The sequence below is a fragment of the Phaethon aethereus genome, assembly GCF_964289735.1.
Source record: "Phaethon aethereus genome assembly, chromosome: 17".
Taxonomy (NCBI): Eukaryota; Metazoa; Chordata; class Aves; order Phaethontiformes; family Phaethontidae; genus Phaethon; species Phaethon aethereus.
The window spans coordinates 1516710-1538920 of record NC_138593.1 but is presented as its reverse complement, the minus strand read 5'-3'; the positions used below and the strand labels follow the sequence as shown (position 1 = coordinate 1538920).

Below are 22211 nucleotides of genomic sequence, written 5' to 3'. Positions count from 1 at the left end.
GCTGCTGCCAGCCACGCGTCATTCCCTGCACCGCGGTAGATGTGAACCCGGCAGTTAGGACTAGAAACACTTGTTTTTCCTCTTTAGCACAAAAGCTTGGGAAATCCCACGATGACACGGGGTACAATTGTTTTATTGCTGTAATCTCAGTAAAAATTTTTTTTTTTTTAAGAAAACAGGTTATCCACTGCAGATCCAGATGAGAATCAAAGTCGCCTGACAGCCAGGAGCAGCCCCAGCTGTCTCAGTGATTAAAACACAGGTAGCACCCATCATGCCTTATTTAAGCCCTACCAGTCCCATGCGAGCCTTAGGCTTTGTAGCTCAGCTCGGCGTTCATCTTTGTGTACATCTCATAAATTGCATCCAAGATAGGTGTGACCCTCAAGAGAAACTGATGAATCTTCTCTATGCTTTCCTCCTCTTTGACTTCTTTACCCTTCTCTAATGCCTTCAGCAAATCCGATTTGTATGGAAGAGCATAGACTGAGCCCTATAAAACAGGGGAAGAAGCTGTAAGGCTCCCACAAATCCAAAGTCCTCCCCATCCCACATGCAGGACCCCAGTCTGGGTTGTTCCCATGCGCCTCCGAGCATTGGGATGATGCGGGGGTCTCCGGACGCTTGGAGGCGCACGGGAACAACTTTGGGGATGGTGTCTGGAGCCTCGGAGAAGTAGGGATGCGCAGAGAGGGTCCCCTGGAAACACTGCTCAAAATAGATCAGCATCTTCCCGTGTTTCCAAGCCCTCGTTCCCCTTTAAGCACCTCACTTCTCAGGGCAACAGAGTGGCTGGGCTTAAAGAAAGGGAGCTTTCCTCAACGGAGGCGTGAACGCTCACCATGAAGAGCTTCTGCAGCATCCAGCCATGGTATTTCTTCAGTGCGATCTCATAAGCCTTCATGGCGTTCACTCGGATGAGGTTTGGGTGCTCCTCATCCCGCTCGCCATCGGAGATGCTCTGCAGCAACACCAGCATGAACTTCAGACCCCTGTGAGAAGAGCAGAGATGTTGGGGTGGGAAAGGGGATTCTGCTTCCCAGCCTCCAGCAAGGCACCCCCTGAGCCTGGCGCATCCAGGCCCCTCAAAAACCCACTGCCCCAGCAGCACCACCTCTCGCAGAGCTGATGCCTGCCCCTGTGTGTTCCCGCTCATGCGGCCAGCGTGCTAGGCTGCTCCCCAAAACACAGCCCCCCACACTGTCCCGGCCAGCCCCAGCCCCAAGGGACCCCGGCCGGCATTCGACAGCCACGTGCCAGAACACATCCCAGAGCAGCCCCTGACGCCGTGAGTCACCTTTTCAACCACATCAACGCCAGTGTCGCGCCCGTCTTGGGCCAGGCCGAGCCGTGCATCTCCTTCTCTGCCTCCAGGATGTTCTGCAGTGTTTTGAACTTGGCGGGGTTGGAGTCATAAACCGCCCGGATTTTCTGAGAGAGCAGAGAAGGGGGGTTTGGCTCCCGGGAGCTGCCGGGCAGAACGGCAGCGGGCAGCACCAGAGAGCAGCTGGGCTGGTGCTCACGGCTTCGGTGCAGGGAGATGTGGCGTCTGCAGCGAGCACTGTGGCTGCTAAACGGTGCTTTAGCCAGGGAGCCTCGTTAATAAACACACCGAGACAAGCCACAGCTGAGCCCGAAAACCCCCATGGGAAGAAAAGCCCCTTTAAATGCCTCCAGGTCTTGGCTCTCCACTGCCACAGCATCTCTGCCCAAGGGTTCACCCTGCCAAGCCCTCCTGTGCCCTTCCCTACCTTGATATTTCCAGTCAGGTCTGCTTTCACTGGCGAGTAGACGATGGGGGTCCCCAGGCAATCTGTGGAAAAATGGAGGAAGGATGATTACTCATCAGGGGACACGGGAGACACTACAAAATCCCAAGTTGTAACCAACAGGTTTCACCTTAACCACAGCTGAGGCACCGAGACATGTGCCAGCAAGGCTGGGAACGGCTCTTCAGGCTTCGCACATGGCCGTGGTGAGTGGCTGCCGGCCCTGCCTCCCGCCCTGGCCCCTCCAGCGGCCCTGCGACCCCCGGTTCCGGGACACAGCCCCAGTGCCACAGTCCAGAGCAGGACGATGGGCACGGGACCCTCTCTGCCCGTCCCTAGGCAGGCAGCCCGTGTCCTGCCCGGCTGAGCCCTGCCATGGAGCCGTCACACAATAGCCAACATTGTGGAGGGCAGCAGGCCGGCGCAGGCCATCGTGGCACAAGGGCGGCCATGCCGGCACACACCCACAGCCCTGGCAGCGCCTGCCCCGTCCCTGCCTTGGGACGAGTGGCCACGGGTGGGATCCACGGGCCGGCCGGGAGCCGCCTGCCCCAAGCAATGCCTCCAGCCGGGGCGTACCGGGGAAGGCAGCCGTGCCCCACCGCGGCGTCGGCGGCTCTGCTGGGGCGTGGGGCCCCGGGGATGGCGGGACGCTCCCCAACGGGGCTGCTCGGCGGGTTTGACAGGACCATGATGCAACCCCGGCCCCGCCAAGCTGCTTCCCCGGGGGTACCAGGCACCGGGGGTGAGCACCAGCCGGGGCTCCAGGACCGGGCTGGGGGGACGACCCAGAGCGGGGCAGCCCCAGGAGTGAGCTACCCGGACTGGCGGCGCCCGAGGGCCCTCTGCCCGCCGATGGCCACAGCTGGGGTACCGGACCGGGCCCTGTCGCAGCTCCCTCCCCCGCAGACGGCCGGCCCGGGCTCACCGAAGAAGGGCGGCAGGTGCGCCACGGCCTCCAGGAAAGGCAGCGTCTCGATCTGTTTGTCGGCCGGCAGCGGCTTGAACTCGTGCTCCAGCAGCAGCGCCATGGCCCAGCCCGGCCCGCGCCGCACCGGCACCAGCACCGGACCCCGCACCGGCCCCGCCGCCCGACTCGGCAGCGCGAGGCCGCCCCGCCCCCGCAGCTCCCACCAATGGCCGCGCACCGCCTACCCGCCAATCGTGGCGCGGGGGCGGGCCTCGAGGGGCGGTGGGGCGTGGCCGAGGGGCGTGGCCGTGCTCCCCCTCACCCCCTGCAGCTCAGGGGCCGGTTCCCCTGGGCTCGGGCCTGACCGCCCGCGGGCGCCGGTTGGAGTGCGCGCCCCGGTTCGGCCTCGCCGCTCGGCCCTCCCCGCTTCATCCCCCACTGCGGCCGGGGGGCAGCGCGGCTCGGCGCCGCACGGGCGCCTGCGGGCCCTGCCCCGGCGGTGCGGCGGGGGGAAATCGGAGCACCCCCCGCCGTGGCCTTTGACGCCGTTTCGGCCCGCACCGGCCGGGGTGCAGTATTCCTGGCTCGTCCTTGTTAATTATTGAGGGGAGATGAATTTTTCATGGGAGCAGGTGGCTCAGCCAGCGCGGCCCGGCCTCCGCCGGGAAAACAAACCTGCAGCCTGGCGGGGGGCGGTTAATTTTAAACCCCTCTGGGGGTGGGAAAGCGACGCCAGGCCCGGTCCGGGCAGGGAGAGCACCGGGACGTGGCGAGAGACGCCAGGAGCAGAGGAAGGCGCAGCCACGTCCAGCAACAGCTGGGGAGGGGATTTGCTGGTGACAGGGCCCCAAATCCGGTGTTTTTACCGGCTATTCTGGAAAAACAGGTCATGGGGCGATACTGATCTCTGGCTCGCCAGAAGGGCGCTGGCACAAGGCCGCAGCCGGGAGCCCCGTGTCACCGGCGGCGGCACACGCCGGAGCCGCCTCCTCCCTCTGCCGAGCCGGTGCCCGGACCCCGGCAGGACCCAGGTCAGCCAAGGGCCGGCCCAGTTGGGGTGCGGTGCGGGGCTGGTGTCGCTGCCACGGCGGTCGGAAACAGAAACCTGTAACGCCCGGCGGTATTTACACACGGGACGCCTGCCGTGCCGCCAGCCCGGCCGCCCTCTCAAACCGCCCCGCCCGGCCAAGGGCTCCGTCCCGCACTGCGGGGGCTCGGGGCGCGGCGGGGCGGTGGCAGGAGCCGCTCCCCGGGGCTGGGCCGCTGTGAGACGCCCGCGGGGAGCGGCCGCTCCCGCCTTCCCTTCACGCTCGGCCCGGCGTGTCCCTCGGCGGCGCCCGTAGCGGCCGGGGGCGTTGCCATGGCGCCGGGCGGCGGCCGTTGGTAGCGGGCGGCGGGCGATGGCGCTGTGGTGGGCCCCGGAGCGCTGGGCCGCCGAACGGCGGCGGGAGCTGGAGGCGCGCCGCCGGCAGCAGTGGGAACGGGCCAGCCGCTCCTTCGCCCGGGCCGCCATTTGCTGCTCCAGGCAGGCGCGGTGGAGCGCGCCGCGCGCCCTGCCGCCCAGGTACGGGCCGGGCCCCACGAGGTCGGGCCGGGCCGCGGCAGGCCCGGAAGGGAGAGGCCGGGCCGCGGGGCCAACGAACGCTCCTCCTGAGGCGCCCGTGTGTGTGTCGCAGTCCGGCGGCGGTGCGGCGGGAGGCGGAGGAGGCGGCGGCGCGGCTGGAGCAGCGGCGGTCGCGGCTGCGGAGGCTTCTCGGCGAGGAGCGGGAGGCGCTGGCGGAGGAGCTGCGGCGGAGCCGCGGGCCGGAGGCCGTCGGGATGCGGCAGCGGAGCGAGGAGCTGCGAGCCGGCCGGGAGGAGCGAAGGAGGAAGGTGAGGGGAGCGACGGGGACTCCAGCGGCCCCGGCCCTTGGCGGCACAGCCGTGCGCGGCGCCCGGAGAGGCCTCGCAGCCCGGGGTTCGTTCCCCGTCTCTGCTGTGGAAGGAGCGCTCGTACAGCTTCTCCCAGCGACGGGACGGGCAAGGCCGCTCCCTTGCTTGAGACGTGCCCGTTGCGCTTGCCGGGGGCTGGACAGACGTGCCCTGCGCTGCCTTTTTCCGCACTTGGTGCGCTTAACTAACGGCTGCCTTGGGAGCGTTTGGCGTGTCGAACCCCTCCGTGTCCTAACACAATCCAACTCTCCTGTTTCCAGGTTGCTGAGCAGCTGCTCTACGAGCACTGGAAAAAAAACAGCCCTGAGCTCCGGGAGGTGATGTTACTTTCTCTTCAGTCCCCGCTGCCTTCCATTTATTAAACCAGTTTTTCATTCCAAAGTCATCATATGCCTGCTGTTGGCATTCATCCTGCATCACAGCAAAAGGCAAAGAAGAAAATGGCTTAACTGTGTAAGAAGTCTCCTCAAAGCTGGTGTTTCTCAAAACCAGTCGGAAATCTGTTCTGACACTGCCAGCAGATTTTCAGTGCCCATGATGTAAACATTTCAGGTGCTTTTTAAAACTGTACCTGCCATGTCCGTGGTGCTTTCCTAGTCTTTACTCTGCCGACCTGCTGGTCGAGCTGCCACAGCTCTGGTTTCAGTGTCACTGTGCTGTTTCCCAGAACCGGCATGACATTGACCCTCAGCTTATGGCCTGGTGGGTACTGAGGACAGCCAAGCGAGCCCACCTCTGTGGAGGCAGATCCTGCTGGGATCTCAGGGCTGTGGCTGGGTCAGGAGGAGCTCCAGAGAGCCCAATAGATCTGCGGGACAGGAGAGCCTCTGGCACTAATGTCATCTGTTGTCATCTACAGGTGGAGTCAGACCTGCACAGGAAGCACGTGATAGAGGCTTGGGGGGACCAGCTAATGCAAAAAACCAAGGTACGATGGGGTGGCCCTGGTGTTACCGGCCTCCAGGGCAGACTCCTGAAACGTGTGAGCAGGTGGAGGTGTGACACTATGTGCCTTTTGACCCGACTGGCAGACAGCTTGCCTTCCTAGATGGACACGGCTTGCACGTGGAAGGAATAGGAGTTGGCTGTTTGTTCGTTTTCTCACACCAGCCTCGAACCAAGTAATGACTGAGGTCGCCGTGCTCATTCCCGTAGCGATGGGGAGTTCTGGCATGTGCAGAACAACGGGAGCTGCTAACAGGAAGGATGCTTTTAATGAAGAGCCATCGTTCCTGTCCAACAAGTACACGCTGTCTGTCTGCTAGAAAACCCAGTGCTATCTGCTGGACAGATCTGTTGCAGGATTCAGTGTGGCACTGGGTGCTCGTCTAACAAGCAACGAACTGCAGTGCAGAGCCAGCGCAAAGCTGCAAGGGCTCGGTATTCGAATGTGCACATACTAGATATGAGAATATAGTGATTTTTATGGGAAAGAATAGTAAAGGCCTTCAGATACAGATTTCAGAGTTAACTAAAATAATAATCTGTGTTGCAACAGGAAAATCTGCGTGTATTTGTGAGACCATTGGTGCTTAGCCTCAGACCTGTGCAGGGTCCTGCGAAGGACATCTGTAGGCTGATAACCATTTTCAGGCAGGGAGCAGCAGATAGTTTTGCTTTCTCCTTGTGATCCTTCCTAGTGTGTTTTGTTCCATATTTTCCCAGTACATGTCAGCTTGCAGGAGTTTGATTTGTGGCTTTCCTGAGCCAGAGGCTGTTTCTTTGCGTTAGCCTAACCCTAAATGCCATGCTTTCTTTTGGCTCGGAAAGCAAGAAGCAGCTGAACTTGAAGAGAAAAAACGTTATGAAAATGAATACGAAATTGCACGAAAGGAAGCGCTGGAAAGAATGAGACAAGAGGAAGAGAAGCGTCGGCTGGAAGAGAAGAAGCAAGCGGAGACATTGCTTCAACAAATAGAAGAACTGAAATTACAGGAGACAGAGGTAATCTTTAATTTCTCCTCATTTGAGAAGGAAATTCATGGTTTCACTTGGAAATACAGCAACACTGACACGACCTCTTCCCTCCAGGCTTCCACTAGATGAAATCTGGAGCAAAGTTAGCTGGGACATAATTTCTCTTAGTAATGTAGACCTCTCCCCTGAACACTGGCCTATTAACTGAATTCTGGTAGCTTTTGTTCGCTCCTCTTGTAACGTGAGCCACCCTATTGTGCTGCACCAGAAGAGGAAAAGATTGGTGGAAACTTCTAAGTGTCACAGGCTCAGGTCAAAGGCTTTTTCAGCTGGGGCTCCTCACTTGTGCTGGGAGTCACTGAAACACGAATGAAATCAAGGTGGAATATTTACTGCAGTGAGAATGTTGACTGCTTGCAGAGGAGCGGAACGGGGTACAAACTCTGGTACAAAGGTGCTCTCTGGGATGTCCGAGCTCTCTGACATACTCTTTCTTGGTTGCTGTTTTTTTTGTTTTAGTCAACAAAGCTGAAAAAAGAACAAGAGAATTTATTAAAACAGCAGTGGGAGCTGGAGAACTTGGAAGAAGAAAGGAAACAAATGGAAGAGCACCGGAAAAAGAAGGAGCTTGGGTATGAGATCAAGTGTAGCTTGTTTTAGCAGGGATTGGGTAGAATCATTTCCTATGTCTGTGATAGTACGTGCGGCACGAGGAGATATTTCACATAGCAGCAGTGAGTTGTAAATATTTGGGTTTTGATGGAAGTGCCCCGAACAGCCAATGAGCAAATACATTGGTGCTGTTACGCTTTTCGTTCATGTTAGCAGGAGCAGGTAGCTCTGTTGGCTGTAAGTTACATTGTCACAGATGTACCCTCTTGAGTGCTGGTGTAAAATAACATAGGGCTTTAGGGTCAGTTTGAATGTTTTCTTTTTTCTCTCCTTCAGTCGCTTTTTGAGGCATCAGTGTAATGCCCAGTTAAGGAGACGAGCTCAGCAGATACAAGAGGAGCTGGTAAGAAGTAGTACCCCTTGATTTATACGTTATAGATACTGTGTGCTGAAAAACACTTGTTCTCGGTGTTTTGTTTATGTGTCTGCCTCTGATGCCTACAGATAATTAGTTAGGAAGCCCCTTCCAGCTTGCGGACAGGGCTGGAGCAAAAAGATCACACGGAAGGCAGCAGACCGAGCGTCTTGCTGAGCACACCCTTGACACTGTCACCAATAATTTGTAGGGAGTAGCCCTGCACACAGGCTGGAAGCCTGTTGGACAGTTGTTAATCTTGCAGTTTTTCTCAAGGAGATAGACAGGCAAATCTTATTAGCCCTGCTCGAGAAAGAAGATGACTATCAGCACCGTCAATCTGCACGACGAGAACGAGCCATTGCAGATGTTGCCTGGATGAAACGTGTCATTGAGGAACAGCTCCAGTTAGAAAAGGAGAGGGAAGCAGAGCTACAGACTATTTTGAGGTGAGTCTGCCCACCTCTGAACGTTATCTAAAGAGGCTGTATGTGTTGAATGTTCCTGCCTGGTTGGTAGAGCTCCATTCCTGTTTGTTAAATAGGCTTTGAAAGTGGTCTTAGAAAGGCCAACCAAAGTCTGGTTGGCCTTGCAGTTCTAGAAGCACTGCAGTAGAAGTGAGCTCTGCCCCTTCATTCCGTGTGCCAAGAACCGTGCTGGTCAGCGTGCCAGTACAGACCGACCTGAAGAGTTTTCTGCCAGGACAGAATCAAAGCCTGTGGTTGTTTTTCTGTGACTTCATCCCAACACCTAGTCCATAATTTCTATTACATTAGCTCTAATGCTTTAATAATAAAAAAAGTAGTAACACAGAGACAAGAAGAATTACCTTTTAGTTGTAAGTACTTTGTAACCAACTTTCAATGATTCTGCTGATGGGCAGGGGGTTAGTCTAAGTGAGTCAAAACCCCACATATTTTTTCCTTTTTGTGTCTCAGAGCCTGTAGATAAAAGCTGTGTCAGGTTCCTTGTTCAGGTTCAACTTACGCTCTCCCCAGCTCAGAGAGCATTTTCATGGGTGACGGGACGGTGTGTACTACCACCGAGTTTTAGTTAAAGGTTTCGTTGCAGAGGGAAGATTTGTAAAATCTTCAGCTTTTCCAGCAATGCCCTTAACTACCCATCCTCTGGGTGAAATAATATCCTTGCTAAGAGGCAAGCTTCCCCCTGAGGCCCTGCTGTGCCTGGGGCAGATTGGCGCATACAAGAAGTCCTGCTCTAGGCCAGCATTTCCTTCGGTGTGTTACATCCTGCTCTTCAGTAACAGGGAGATGGGAGCGGTTCCATAGGCACAGGCGGGGCGGGCACACGAGCTGCCTGGGAACAAACGTGAAGAGCAACCTGAGCGCTCCCCTAAAACACAGGGTAGCTCGTCTGTGCCCATGGAGTATATTGGGGGGTTTTAACTTTAAGTAGTAACCTTAGAGAGAATTCTTCCTCTCTCCTTTAGAGAAGAAGCTAAGAAAGTGTGGGAGAAGAGGGAAGAAGAATGGGGAAGAGAGAAGGCAGCCAGAGATCGCCTGATGAATGAGGTGATGACCTTTTTTGATGAGGTGTCTCCCTTAGTTCAGTGTAGCCATCGTTCCAGCAGTGACCCTCCACCCTCTAGAGGTTACAACCTTCAGTACCCAGGGCAGAATTTTTCTGCTTGTCTGATACATTTTCTGGGAACTGTTTAACCGTCTGCACTGAGACTTCCCCAGTTCTGCTTCCAAGCCTGGTCCCGTTCTTACCTTCTCCCTTAATCCTCTTGCTTCACAAAGGTCCTTGCAGGCAGACAGCGCCAGATCCAGGAGAAGATGGAGTTAAACAGACGAGCCCAAGAAGAGTCTATAAAGTATCGAGAGAAGCTGATTAAAGAACTTGAGGAGGCAAAAGAGCTGACCAGGCGAGAGAAGGAGCAGGAGGAGGGACTGAAGACGGCCCGCAGGCAGGAGCTGGAGGCGCAGGTACAGCACGCTTTCCAGATACACACCCAGCTGTTGAAGATGCCCAGGCTGTGTCCGATCTCGCTGCAACAGCCCTGTCTTCTCTCTGCTCAGCTGACAGAACGCCGCTTACAAGAACAGGAGGAGCAGCAGCGTCAGAGGGAGGAGGAGGAAGAGGAGAGAGCAGCCCAGCAGCGCTGCGAGGAGTTAGTGCGGCAGGAAGCCAAGCGCATGGCTGAGCAAGGGTATCGCAGCAGGGTAGGTGCCAGCATGAAGGGGCAGCCTGTACGTACAGGTCGCCTCGACGCGCGACGGCATCGCGCAGGTGTGATTCTCATTGTTTCTGATCTGCACCTTAATTGCCACACAGTGCCAGGGCAGAATGCTGGGCGTGTTCCTCCCCCTGGTGCTATTTCTAACAGGTCTATAGTTCTCTCTTAGAAATTGCTTTTCTTTTGCGGATATTGATGCTTTAGGTCCCAATTTTAAATAATTTTTGAGGCAGACTTGTTGCTAATGCCTCAAATGTTATTCTAATTATTTTCAGCATTACCATCTGCACTAATGCAGAGGTATAGTGCATCTTGTCTTCTCAGAGTCTTTCTGTCGCACTTTGCCTAGCTCTAAAAATTAAGCTAGATTTCGGTAACCCTATCTAAACCACAGGCCAAGTAGATCGTATTTTTCATACTAAACTATGAGCTAGTACGCAGAGTCACTCACCTGTGTCACTTATTAGACAGTAGCGACAGAAGTCAGAGAAAGCTGGAAGGAGGCGTTACTGCCTTAAAGTATCAATTCCTAAACGTTCCTGATGCTTTTTCTGGGAGGATATTCTGCACTCTCCCCTGCACCTTCGTTGCACACTGAACAGCGCCTGTGCGGAAGGTTCATTCTAGAGCCCATAAAGTAGTTACGATCTTTGTTTTGACCCCATTAGCTCTACAGTTACCCAAAAGCAGCGTGGACCTGAGGATCCTTGTCTATTACACCTGAGGAACAAGCACCGAATGCAGTTGCAGACTACGGAGAGAAAACTTTGGAGGGTCAAGGAACTCCTGAAATACTCGTGGCTTTGGAATAGCCTACAATGATGCCAAGACTCCGCTTGGTAGAAGTGAGATTTCTGAAAATTTTTAGCTGTGGCCTAGCTGAGCACAAGAGAAAATTTGTACTGGCTTCAGGACCGTGGAGGTGTGAGCATCCTTGGAGGACTGAACTGCTTCACTTAGTCTTGAGGAGCTGCGACAACATATTTTAGTACGTGCTGCACTAGGGCAACACAGCAAATACATGGGCCCTCGGCATCTAACCATGAATCCGTGCCTCCTGCGGAACAGGAGCTGGAAGCCGCTACGTGCCACGTTTGCTATTTAAGTGTCAGGCTCCCCGCTCGGACAAGTGGGTCGCGCCTGGGGGCCTGGCTGGTGTTCAGGAGTCATTTATAACGCATATTGTGAATCAGAAAGATGGATAATGTGTGCTGCGGCAGTAATTCTCAACGTGTCCCGTTCTTCTCCACAAGGGGCTGAAATCTTCACTAGAGGGTGGTTTTTCACTTGTTTCACAAATAATGAGTAATTGCAATCTGAACATTTTGTTTCTTTACATGAGCAAATGGCTGCAAGCACAGGAGGGGAGGGGAGTTTTAGCCAATTGCTGCACTCAATTCCTTGCTATTATCATTGGCAACTGCAGCTTAAAACCAAACCACATGCTGTAGCTCCTGTCAGAGGGTGCAAGGAGCTGGTACAGCAATGGGTGCGTTTTGGCACTGCACAGTTTACTCAACTGTAGGAACTTTTTCAAGATCTTTTCTTTACAGAACCAGCAGTCAAAAAATTTCACACGCTGAAAGGGTTTTAGCATTTTATAGTAATACAGTAAACAAAAGATTAAGTCAAAATATTATACAGGCAGAATGACATTGATAAATACAAGTTTTGGAAAAAGGCAAAAAAATTTTTACTTTTCTATGCAGCATCTTGTAAAGAAAGAGCAAGTTTGTTTACACAGGTAAAAAGAGATCTAGTCATAACAGAAAAACACACACTGTTGTTGTTTCAGGCATTACAAATCTTCTGACCAGCAGTGCTGTGTGATTCAAGGGCTAATCTATGTACTGCTCTTTAGTTCCACTGTTGGCTTTGAACCACTCTGCTTGTGGGTGAGAGGAGCCGACGCAGCGCATTGGCACGTGCTCAGGCCGCTTTTCCTGAGAACGTCAGAAAATTGCCCATCTCATGCGACAGGCACAGTGGTTGTGGAGCGGTGGCGCAGGGAGACACAGGGCTGGGGGAATGGACCAGAAATGCTGCTTAAGTGACAGAAGGGGCAGTCAGTTACAGGTTGGCCATGTTTTTGTAGCTACACCTTCCAACCAGGAAAACAGCTGATTTTGGGAAATCTGGAGCTAGCATAGCTGGAACAAGGGCTTGAAGTTATCAAAGTGTCCGTTTTGTTTTAGTACCGAGGCAAGTTTAAACAACTGTTAACTTACAACATACCTCAGTGCTACCCTGCTTTGGAAATCAGGTAAGATATGTTAAAGAAAAGCATACAATGGTGTCTTCAGAGATTTAAAAATACTATCCGCCGCCTTTCAATGATGCCAATTTAAGGAAAAGTTCCTAGAAGATTATCAATGTATTTAAGTGCCAGTAGCATAATTTTGAGTAAAATAAGTAGGTTTTACAAATGTCTGTTGCAGTTCTAATCCCAGCCTGCATTCCTGTGAGTCTAGAGATAGGTCTGGAATTCAGAAGTGCAGAAAGGAAATTAAAAACCCCACAATGAAGAACATTAATGTACTGGGTTGTCATCTACTCTCCAATTCCTTCCTTCCCTCAACCTTGCATTACTTTAGAAAGGGAGTTAATTACAGCATACAAGAATCCAACAGTGTTATGGCACTTAGTGCTTATATATACATAGAATCACAGCATGATTTGAAAAGGAACCGGCCACTGAACTTTAGTTCATTTGTTCATGTAAATATGGCAGTTTTTCCACCAGAAAGCCTTGAAGAGTTCGTCGTTTTGGCAGACCACATACTGCAGCGCTGTTTGTGGAACAGCAGATAGCTATTTCTGACTTAATTCTGTGAAAACTGTCTAAATGTCCACACCAACTGCTGCCACATGACGGCTGCTGCAGTTCTGTAACTCCACTCTTAACTATAAGACCACTTTAGGCAGCTGCCAGCTGAACTGCCGCGGCCGGTTCCTTGAAAATGACAACACGCCTGCTTGTGTGTCCCATTTAGAAGCAAAAATTAGGGATTTCCCCTCCTCCCATGGAATTTAGATTCTCATTTTTGAAAGTATGGACTGACACAATTTTCTGAACTATGAACGCAAAAACCCGAAACACGTTGACCGTTGTCGCCCACCTACCTTTCTGACAGGCAGCCTACTTGGGTTACTCCGTAAGTAGCTTGTAAAATTTTGAAAGATTTACATAAAACTTACTAGATATCAGAAATCTTTTCACATTTGCATATGTTGAGGTACAGAGGTTATATGCTATGGCAGACACAGCTGCTTTTGCACTGGCACTCTTCTAACTTCCTTTTTATCACAGAAATCTTCAGCGAAATTGCATTTTACTGAGCAATGCTGCTGCAAACAAGATGGTGCCTTGAAGATGGACAGTAAAATTCTGTAGGAAACTTAAGAATGAATTACTAGATCAGAAACAAAGGATAACATTTTAACCACTAATGCCCTAAAGTAACATCAAACACATATATTAATGGCATAGTGACAACTAAAAGAAATACCTATTACGTTTAAAATTCCTTCCAAAACGGATAAAGTGACAAAGACCTCGTATAGTTTCATGTAATAAGCTCAGATGCCCATAACTACTATTGTTCTAGCAGACTAAAAACGTAATATTATTGCACAACCGTTGATATGGGAACAGATGATATTTGGCTTGTACCCCATTGCCAGGGCTACAACCTTCTTCCTGCAGTTACGGTCCTGGAGCCCTCGGAGCCTGTTTCGCTGCAGGTTTCTCAGTCAGCGGCATCACGGCACATGAGGCTCCAGGACGGACAGAGCAGAGGCGAGATTCCGCCCTCTGATGCGTGCAGCTGACTTCAGCGGGAGTTTTTGCAAGCAATATCTGAAAGCGGAACGTGGCCCCAAGGAAACATCTAGCGAGAGCTTGATACAATGCTGGTACGTGATAATGGCTCAACAGCTATTCGCAGCATGCTATTATCTGTAACTAAACTGGCAACACAGGCACAAAATAAGGCAGTGGGTTAAATTAATCATGAAATTGTTAGAAAACATGCAAAAATAATACTGAGGTTTTAAAAAAAAGTTTCTTGCCCCTTTACTTTTCCTCATAAAAATTTGAATAGTTCCACACCTTTATTTGAAATTCAACCTTTAAAAAACAAGACTAAAGAGCCAAATGTGACTCAGTTGTTGTTCTCTTTGGTTGTGATGGTAACCAGCTGTTTAGCAGCCTTGGCGATGTCATAAGCGCACTGGATAACTTGCTGCGTGACCAGCTGGATGTCTGTCGTAGGGCACGTCTCCACGGGAAGGGTTTTTTTGCACTCAGATTGGAGTCTGTAGGCACTAGATGTCAGCAGACGCAAAGAAGTCCTTACCAGCTCAGATTTGGGTTTCTGGGAAAGGAAAGTAGAAGTTGAACTTGACAGAACAACAAAACCGGTTTAGGATCACTTTTCATTAGCCGGTAGTGGTTCACAAGTGTTCTTTAATACAAAATGCCTGCCACGAGGGCCCTGCTTTCTGCACGGACTTCTCTGTGGTGTAGGAGACGTTGTAAGACATTGCTGCAGAGATGTGGTAGGGGCAGATGAAACAAGTTCGTGGCATCTCTCCTCTCTCATCTCGGGGACATTTCAAACCACTGCCAGCCTACCCTCAGGGAATACTGCTTCACGCTCTCGTTTAGGAAGTTATTCACACAAATTTTCTAGTGCCTATTTACTGCTACCCAGCCCACGTCCTGGCTGACATCAGGGTACAGCGCGTACAAGGCAATCTGTTCAGGTATGCACAAGAGCATTAGATTTTCCTTGCAGTTTTATTGAGGCAGAGATGACTTTATAAAAACTTAATCACAGAGATTTCCCTCCCTAAAATTTGTTGTAAAGAAACAGATCGCTTTGATAGATGGCTAACAGATCTAAATACACCTGCAAGCAAAAAATCCAGGCAACAGCATTCAACTGGAAACTTGATGGGGACAAGTCTAGCAAAATTCCCATATAACCACACGACTCCTCAAGCTAGACACAAGTAGCCTCCAGTTTTGGAGGAACTGCGTGCAATTCTTAAAGAGTTTTAAGTTCAAGAGAAAAATTAAAGGCCTGAATTCACAAAATCAGCCCTTCCCAATTGGCACGCTAATAAATACAAAGATGCAAGATTTGACAAAAACACCTAGTCATTTCTCCCTGCTTTTGGTTTTCACTTACTGAAGGGAAATCCACTAGCAAGGAACAAGGCCAAAAACATTTTAATGCTGAGAAGTACTTACTTTTGGGAACAAGGCTGCCATTTCCGTTACTGCCACGTGTATTCTCTCGGAGCATGGTATATAGCTGCAAAAAGATGCAATGTATTATTACATGAAGACTCCCCTTTCCTCTTCAATTTCACTAGTCAGTGGCTGTTATTCTAAAAACTACCGAGTAACAAAACCCCCATATATATTCTAAAAATATCTTTGTAGGCTGCACTGAAGGCAACTGAAGTAGGTAGTGCAACACAGGTGGCTCCTAGAATCTCAGCATTCCCTGGCACACTGAAGCATAAGTTTGTATACAAACACGTGGCTTCAGAAAAAGCAAGAACTTAACCAACAGTACAGATTTATTTCTTAAGTTTTCATAACTCTCTGATCAAACTTTGTTTGAAGGAATAACTGTCTGCACCTATTATACCAAACATTGTCAGAAAAAGTCTCAATTTGTATGCAATTATGGAAACGTGTCTACAAATACCAACTGCACATTAATTCATACACTCGCATTTCCTAACCTCCCCCCCAACTATTCAAATGCTAGAATTCATCTCCAAATTGTACAGAAAATTGCTCAGCTCATTCTGTTTGGTGTATGCACAACTGATGTATTATTGTTATGTGTGGGAGAGCATGCCCAAGCAAACTGGTTCATGTAAGCCAGGCACAAAGTAAAGTAAGATCCTGCAGGTCAAAAAATATTTAAAGAAAATCTGGTGACATAGAGGTGCTTTGGGAAAAAAGCAACTCGTTTACCTTACTGCAGTGTTGACAATCAAAAGTAGATTAAAAAAACCCGCTTTGTATGGGGGTTCTAGCTTGCTGCTATTTTAGGGAAATCTCCATCCATTTGTTTGGAAAGAGACCTTCCAGCATAAGCCAAGAGACTGTAATTAAAAGAAAACTTTTGAAACTGGTAAGGATCTAAGCAGCTAAAAACATCCCATAATCTCTGAAAAAAAAGTTAAAAACTTAAAACCACCACCAAAGGTTTTTCAATTGATTCAAGTTTCAGAGTTGAATTTTGACTATCCAAACTCTTAAAAATAATTTAAGAGTCAAGGGTTGACATTTATAGCACTGTCTTGCCTACACCTCTGAAGCAATGCAATTTTTCTGCACTACTTTTCCATGTGTAAGTTACAAAGTAGAAGCCTTTTAAACAAAACACTTTGTACCTACGTTACCAAAATACTGTAAACCCAAAAAACTCTATTCAAAACACTTGGCAGCAAGAGGTAAAGTTTGACCTCTGTAAGCTTTTAACCCATCAGCTCTCCGCTAAACTCTGAGCTATCTCTGTAAGCAACACGTGCCTCTCTGGGTCAGTGGCCGGGCTGGAAGCTTTAGTTTGTTGGAGATGCGCGCTGAGGACACACCTTGATTCCAAGGAGATTTATTTCCATCCTTGTATCAGTTCATTATCAGCTGAAGCCAGGAATGCAGCACCATGCACATATTTTCCCCTTTCTCATTTCACAAACCAGGAGGCTACACACCTACTGAGAATGGGGTATGCCAAACTTCCAGTACAAGAATTCATACCTTGTTTTTTCAGTAAAGTTTAACTAAAGGTAAAACATCACATGAAGGTACCTTAAGAACACCAAGATGCCTTCTGGGATTAATCTGTACACAGTAAACAGACACCACACAATTCTCATACAGCAGCCTACAAATACATGCATCTCCAAACTGCCAACTACTTTCACAGTGTGTGAGTTTTAGGCTAAATATTACGTAATTCTGTTGAGTTAGCTTATAAAACTAAGGCAGATTTCATTAGTCCTCATAGATTTCACTTCTGATTCATATACCAAATGAAAACTAGTCGGTTCAAAATAGATCTTAAAACTACCATAAGTTGCTGTGAAGTGCTGTGTTAGTGTGGTCTGTCAAAAGTGTCATTTCAAAAGACTCGACTTTATGCTTCAAAGACTCCATTTTAGAACAAGTTAGTTAACATGATTCAATCTTAAGCAAGAGAATCTTAAAAATCACAAAGCAACCGCATTCAAGAAAAATATTTAGCATCTGTAGATTATGGTAGATCATTGCCCTTTCAAGCAAAAAAAAAAAAAAACACAAACAAAACCAACACGCCCCCAGTCATTATTTATGCAGCCATCTTGCAGTACCAAAGATGCAAAAATAGGTCACTTGCAAATGCACCGAGAAAGAAGCAACACACTGGGGTCATTTTGGCAATGCAGGAAAACTGCTTTAAAAAGGAGTATTTCCATATGTCTCAAATCACGAGTTCTTCCAAATAAACTAGAAGTGAAGTCTTCCAAGTTCACTGTAATTCCCATTCTGCTATTGAGTTAATTTTTATTTGCTTCCTGCAAGCCACACTGAACACCACCGTACCTCATTAAAAGCCAGTTTGCTGATTAAACCCTTCGCTAACAAGGCAGAGAAAGCCCTAAGAATAACTTGAATGAAAGAGACCAAGATTAACGACACCTATTTCATTATACGTTCTCTAGGCTAGCTGCAAAGTTTACAGTGTGTCTCGGAGGAATGGCTTTATTTTACAGTCTGAACACTCACTGTAAGCTCAGGAAATAAGCTGACACATTTGTTGAGTTTACACATATTCCGGTAAGACATCAGGAAGACATTCAAGTAGTGACTGCTTGGAAAAAAGAATCCATCATTAGCAGTAACTTGTGGTAACCTCTTCCTTCAGTCCTGATGTTTGTCCCTGGCAGTAACACCTGGGGTTAGAACTTGGGAAGTTCTGTTTTAAAGAACATCTCACTTGAATTTCATTTTTATTTTGGGCATTAATAAACAATATTTTGGTCAGGTTGGAAGATACTATATAAAACACACATCTTTCTTCATTCATTCAAGATAAAATGATCTCATTTGACACACCAGCTGTATAAGCAGTTGAGGGCCTAAGCTGTCAGGTGTGAATGCTGCATGTTGGGAACCATGAGTTGTTGTAATTTAATTTATCTCGATGGACAATAAACAGAACAGAGCCAGGAGACTCTTTTATGCTAGAGACAGTTCCAGGCTGCGATTCTCTTCTGCATTAAATCAATACCGGCAGCTTCGACTGAACAGGTAATATCACAGGTTTGTAACTCTCTGTACAAGCTGTCTGCAGTTTCGTTATCATCCGAAGCACTTCATGCATAGCCTTCAACGACCCCCGTGCAGATGATGTGTGAGGGAAAGAGGCAGCAGAGAGAAAGAGAAAGGACACTGTGCCTGGGAGGCAGGGACAGAGGCCAGAGTACCAGGAGGCAGGACTGGGCTGCTGGATGGTCAGAGGCTGCAGGGGAGCTCTCTCAGCCCAGGGAACCAGCGTGCTGAAGCAGCCGAGGCTATGTCTGAGCTTGAGCATGCCCACACGCTCTAATGGTCTACTCGGCCAGTTGAACACAGGAAAAGGAACGGAAGAAAGCGAGGAAAAAAAAGGAAGAAGGTGTTTCATTAATAGAGGATATTCTTGCATCATTTCATTACTCTCCGATTATCCATGCAGCACATGATTTTTATCTACAACGTTCCCAGCACTAGCTGAAAGCCATATTATTACATCCCCGAGTATCTCATTTTGTTATGGAAGTGTTCCCCTACTGCAAGAAGGGAATGATGGAACAAGCCTACTCCATTTGCTGCATGCCAGGGAATGGGAAAACAAAGAACAGCAGCTTCACAGTTCCGTGTTTTGTGAGATTATACTCATTTAAGTACTGGAAAACACCCTACTCCACACATGGTACAGAAGAGAAAAAAAGAACATAACAGGTTTTTTTTTTTTTAAAAAAAAATCTATTCCATTTAGCATAAAGCTAGGTACACTGCATTCTTTCTTTCAATGATTTTTAAAAATATGTAATTCAAATACTGTAAACTGTAATACACATAAAACCCAAACTCATTTAAAGCTTCCTTACTGTTGCTTCTTGTTATGATCTGTGAGAAACAAGCAACAAGGGATTGCAGTAGAAAAGGTTACGGACAAGGGCAGCGAGCTCAGCACAAACACGTTAGAACTCGCCCTTCAGTGTGAGAAGGAGAGGCCATGCGCTGTCCCGTCTAAAAATAGAAAAGTACAAGAAGGAAAAAAACCAGAACAAAAGTGGCCCCATTGTTGTGCACTTCTCTCAGCAAGGCAGGAAGTAAGGGCTTAACATAAATCGCCAGCCACTTCTCATGGGCAGAGACGGGCACTGAACTTGGGACAGGAGGCAGAGTGTAAGACCTGTCAGTCTACAAGTTCCGATTTTCTGGAGACCAAAGTTGTTCCAGACCTAAAAGGTGTTCATAACTGGGAAGACATAACTCTCATTTACAGTCTTCTAAAAGAGCTGTGCAGGAGGCACCACCTGATGATCAGTCAAGAGCAGTATCACTTTTACTCGCTCACAGCTATTCTGAAAATCAATTGTTCAGCTGGGCCAGAAGTTCCCCAAGGGAGCTGAAGCTGCGTGCTACCTCACGTGCTGATGAACAGTCTCCTACTTACTGAGCTATGTCTGTGTCTAAACCAAGTAATTCAGAATAGCTTTTGCTGGTACATTATCTGCACTAATATTTCAGTAGGAAAGCCAAATTCTCCCTGCCTTCACAATTTTTTTCCTGAAACAAGACTTTGGTGTTACCACCACACTCTTGCAGGGTGACCCTACCGACGGACGCAGCTCTAAAGATCCAAGAGAAACCTAGGCCAAGTTCTCTGCAACATGTTTGATGTGTACCTAAAAGAACACTCATTTTGCAGCAGGGCTTTACAACCGCTTTGCTCCCACACGCTCCTCATCACTGTGCCAGCTGCAGGCAGGGCAGGCAGGTGGCAGGCAGCGCTACAGTCAAAACCCACTCACAGGGGCCTGCGATGGCTTTTTGGCCAGCAGCGTGCGTTCCCACCGCCTGCGCTGGTCACTCGTCCCCGCTCACCCTGTGGCACTAGGTCGGGTGCAGCAGGAAACAGCACAGACCTACACATTTCGTAGGGGTGAAATCAGCACCTCCCACGTTAACACGGCTGGCGGTGGTTGCACTTCTGCAAACACCTGAAGAATGTTGTTGTTCTCACAAACTCCGGAGCTTTTCTGGCACTCACGCCTTACCTGTCATGCTTGTTCTCTTGTGCTGCTCGCAGCAGCTCCTGAATATTCTTGGTGATCTGCTCAGTTTTCCGAATCACATCTTCTGTGCTGGGCAAGCTAGAGCTGGGGGCTGTGTCGGTATCTTCAGGGATGGATCCCTCCCCTTGCCAAATGACACTCCTCTGACGGCCCTTCCGGCCTGACCTGCAGAGGAACAAAGCAGAGGTGGGCCCTGTGGGACGGTACTGCCTGCTCACACAAATCCTCGTCCTCCAACAGCGCGGAGCTGTGCTGTCAGGTCCTTTCACTGCGCCTACCCCGTCTCCTCCAGCTCCAGAGGGGTGGTGGGGTTATCATAGTCACTCTCGGACACGCTGCTCTGCTTCTCCAGCTTCGAGGCCTGGAACAAATACAAATTTATTTCAGTACTGTGCAGGGAAGAAGAGCCCCAAGCTACGCCAGCGCCATGGTCTGCAAAGGCGGACTTGCTTTAGCACAACAGCCGCCGCCCTGCAGCCCGGTGTGCCCCCCGCCCCATGCTGGGGTCCTGTTGCCAGCTTGAACCCGGGGCCCTGGGCACTACCGGCACGGCCCTGCCAGACCCAATGCAAGGGCCCTGCCCCGGCACCCAGCGGGGCTGTGGGCAGCATGAAAGCCAAAATAAAGACAGCAGACTGAAATGATGGCAGGAGGCCCAGTGCGGAGTGGAGGCCAAATGGTGGGTGGAAGATCAAAGGGCACGCAGGAAGCAGAAACAACAAGACTTGGAGCCCGTTGACAGACTGGAGGCCCAAAAGGGGGGTGGAAGACCAAAAGGGGGAGAGTTGAGGCCCATTGCAGCTAGGAGGCCAGCGGCAGGGTGGGAGGCCAGAAGGGAGAGAATTCTGGCCCATTGCAGATGGGAGGCCAAAAGGGGGACTATGGGAGGCCCGTTGCACACTGGAGGCCAAAGAGGGTATGTGGGAGGCCAAAAGGGGGTGATTTGAGGCCCATTGTGGATTGGAGGCTAGAAGCAGAGTGGGAGGCCAGAAAGGGGAAAATTGAGGCCCATTGCAGATGGGAGGCCAGAAGTGGGGTGGGAGGCCAAAAGGGGGAGAGTTGAGGCCCATTGCAGATATGAGGCCAAAGGGGGGGGGCGTGGGAGGCCAAAGGGCAGAGAGTTGAGGCCTGTTGCAGGGCATACCGTTGAAGAAGGGCTGGAGGCCTAGCCATCAAGAGTAGAGGGCCTCCGAAGAAGCTATCTCAATAGGAGGGTGGTAGGCTAATTCCAAAGTGGCGGCCGACATGATGGCAGGAGGCACACAAGGAAATGAAGGCCAGAGCGAGCATTGTAGGGATACAAGAAGTGGATGCCGGACCGAGCATGGGATGCCCATTGTGAAGTCGGAGGCTGATCCATCTGGGACTCTGAGCCCAGAGCAAGGGATGAAGAGTGGGATACCAAAATGAGCTTGGAGGCCAAATCCACAGCAGAGGCTCAACTCCAGGTGAAGGCCCACAGCTGAGGGGGAGGCCAAATCGAGATGGGGAAGCATGGAGCTGAGGATGAACTGAGCCTGTGACTCTGAACGGGGGCCCACCACAGAGTAGGAGGCCAAACAGATTCGGACGCATACAAGGAAGGTGAGGTCCAACCTAGAGTGGGAGGACCATGGCAGAGGGAAGGCTGAAGACAGAGCTGGAGGCTGAATCAAGAGTGGGAGGCCCACTACAGAGTGGAGGCCAGACCAAGCACAGGAAGGCCCAGCTACAGAGTGCTGCTGGATGGAGGCCACAGACGGAGCCAGAGGCCCAGAGGCCCAGTATTCCCTGCTCTCCCCTTCACGTGGCATTCCCTGGGGAGACACACAGCGACTGTGTCCACACCAGGAATAGGAGTGCCTCCCATTCCCTGCCTCTGAGCACATGCACCTCCCAGGTGCAATGGCAGAACACTCGCCACCTCCTCCTCCCACGGAGACCAGTTCTGCACCTCCTAGTAAAGCATCCGTTCCCTGGGCAGGGATGATGCTCAGGTTTTTTCTCCCTAAACTACTTTTCAGCCCCCCCCCCCCCCCCCCGAGGGCTGCTAACACAAATAATCATACTTGCACCATGACAACTCAAGAGTGCTCTCCCTGCAGACCCTAACATACAGCCGCC

The 22211-nt window shown here is 50.4% G+C and overlaps 3 protein-coding genes across 4 annotated transcripts in view; 1 reads left to right on the top strand and 2 right to left on the bottom strand.

The window, feature by feature from the left end:
• Positions 1-104: 104 nt before the first annotated feature.
• GLTP (glycolipid transfer protein) lies at positions 105-2800 on the bottom strand (the record flags this gene model as incomplete). The annotated part of the gene is made up of 5 exons (XM_082007853.1): positions 105-493; positions 842-992; positions 1298-1431; positions 1752-1813; positions 2698-2800. 5 exons carry the CDS (start codon positions 2798-2800, stop codon positions 311-313), a joined length of 633 nt encoding a protein of 210 aa, XP_081863979.1. The 3' UTR covers positions 105-310.
• Positions 2801-4073: 1273 nt separating this feature from the next.
• On the top strand, positions 4074-10456 carry TCHP (trichoplein keratin filament binding; the record flags this gene model as incomplete). Its single annotated transcript, XM_082007812.1, has 12 exons — positions 4074-4243; positions 4356-4551; positions 4872-4928; positions 5471-5539; positions 6382-6555; positions 7048-7160; positions 7477-7543; positions 7832-8004; positions 9006-9087; positions 9319-9504; positions 9598-9741; positions 10424-10456. The coding sequence occupies exons 1-12, from the start codon at positions 4080-4082 to the stop codon at positions 10454-10456; spliced, it is 1458 nt and encodes a 485-aa protein (XP_081863938.1). The 5' UTR covers positions 4074-4079.
• Positions 10457-13918: 3462 nt separating this feature from the next.
• The window catches only part of GIT2 (GIT ArfGAP 2), a gene marked incomplete at both ends in the record, with an annotated part of 31062 nt that continues 22769 nt past the window's right edge, over positions 13919-22211 (bottom strand). For both annotated transcript variants that reach the window (XM_082007933.1, XM_082007934.1), the window contains 4 exons: positions 13919-14131; positions 15013-15076; positions 20091-20273; positions 20387-20469. In XM_082007933.1, coding sequence (XP_081864059.1) covers positions 13919-14131; positions 15013-15076; positions 20091-20273; positions 20387-20469 — 543 coding nt within the window. The remainder of the gene's footprint in view (positions 14132-15012; positions 15077-20090; positions 20274-20386; positions 20470-22211) is intronic.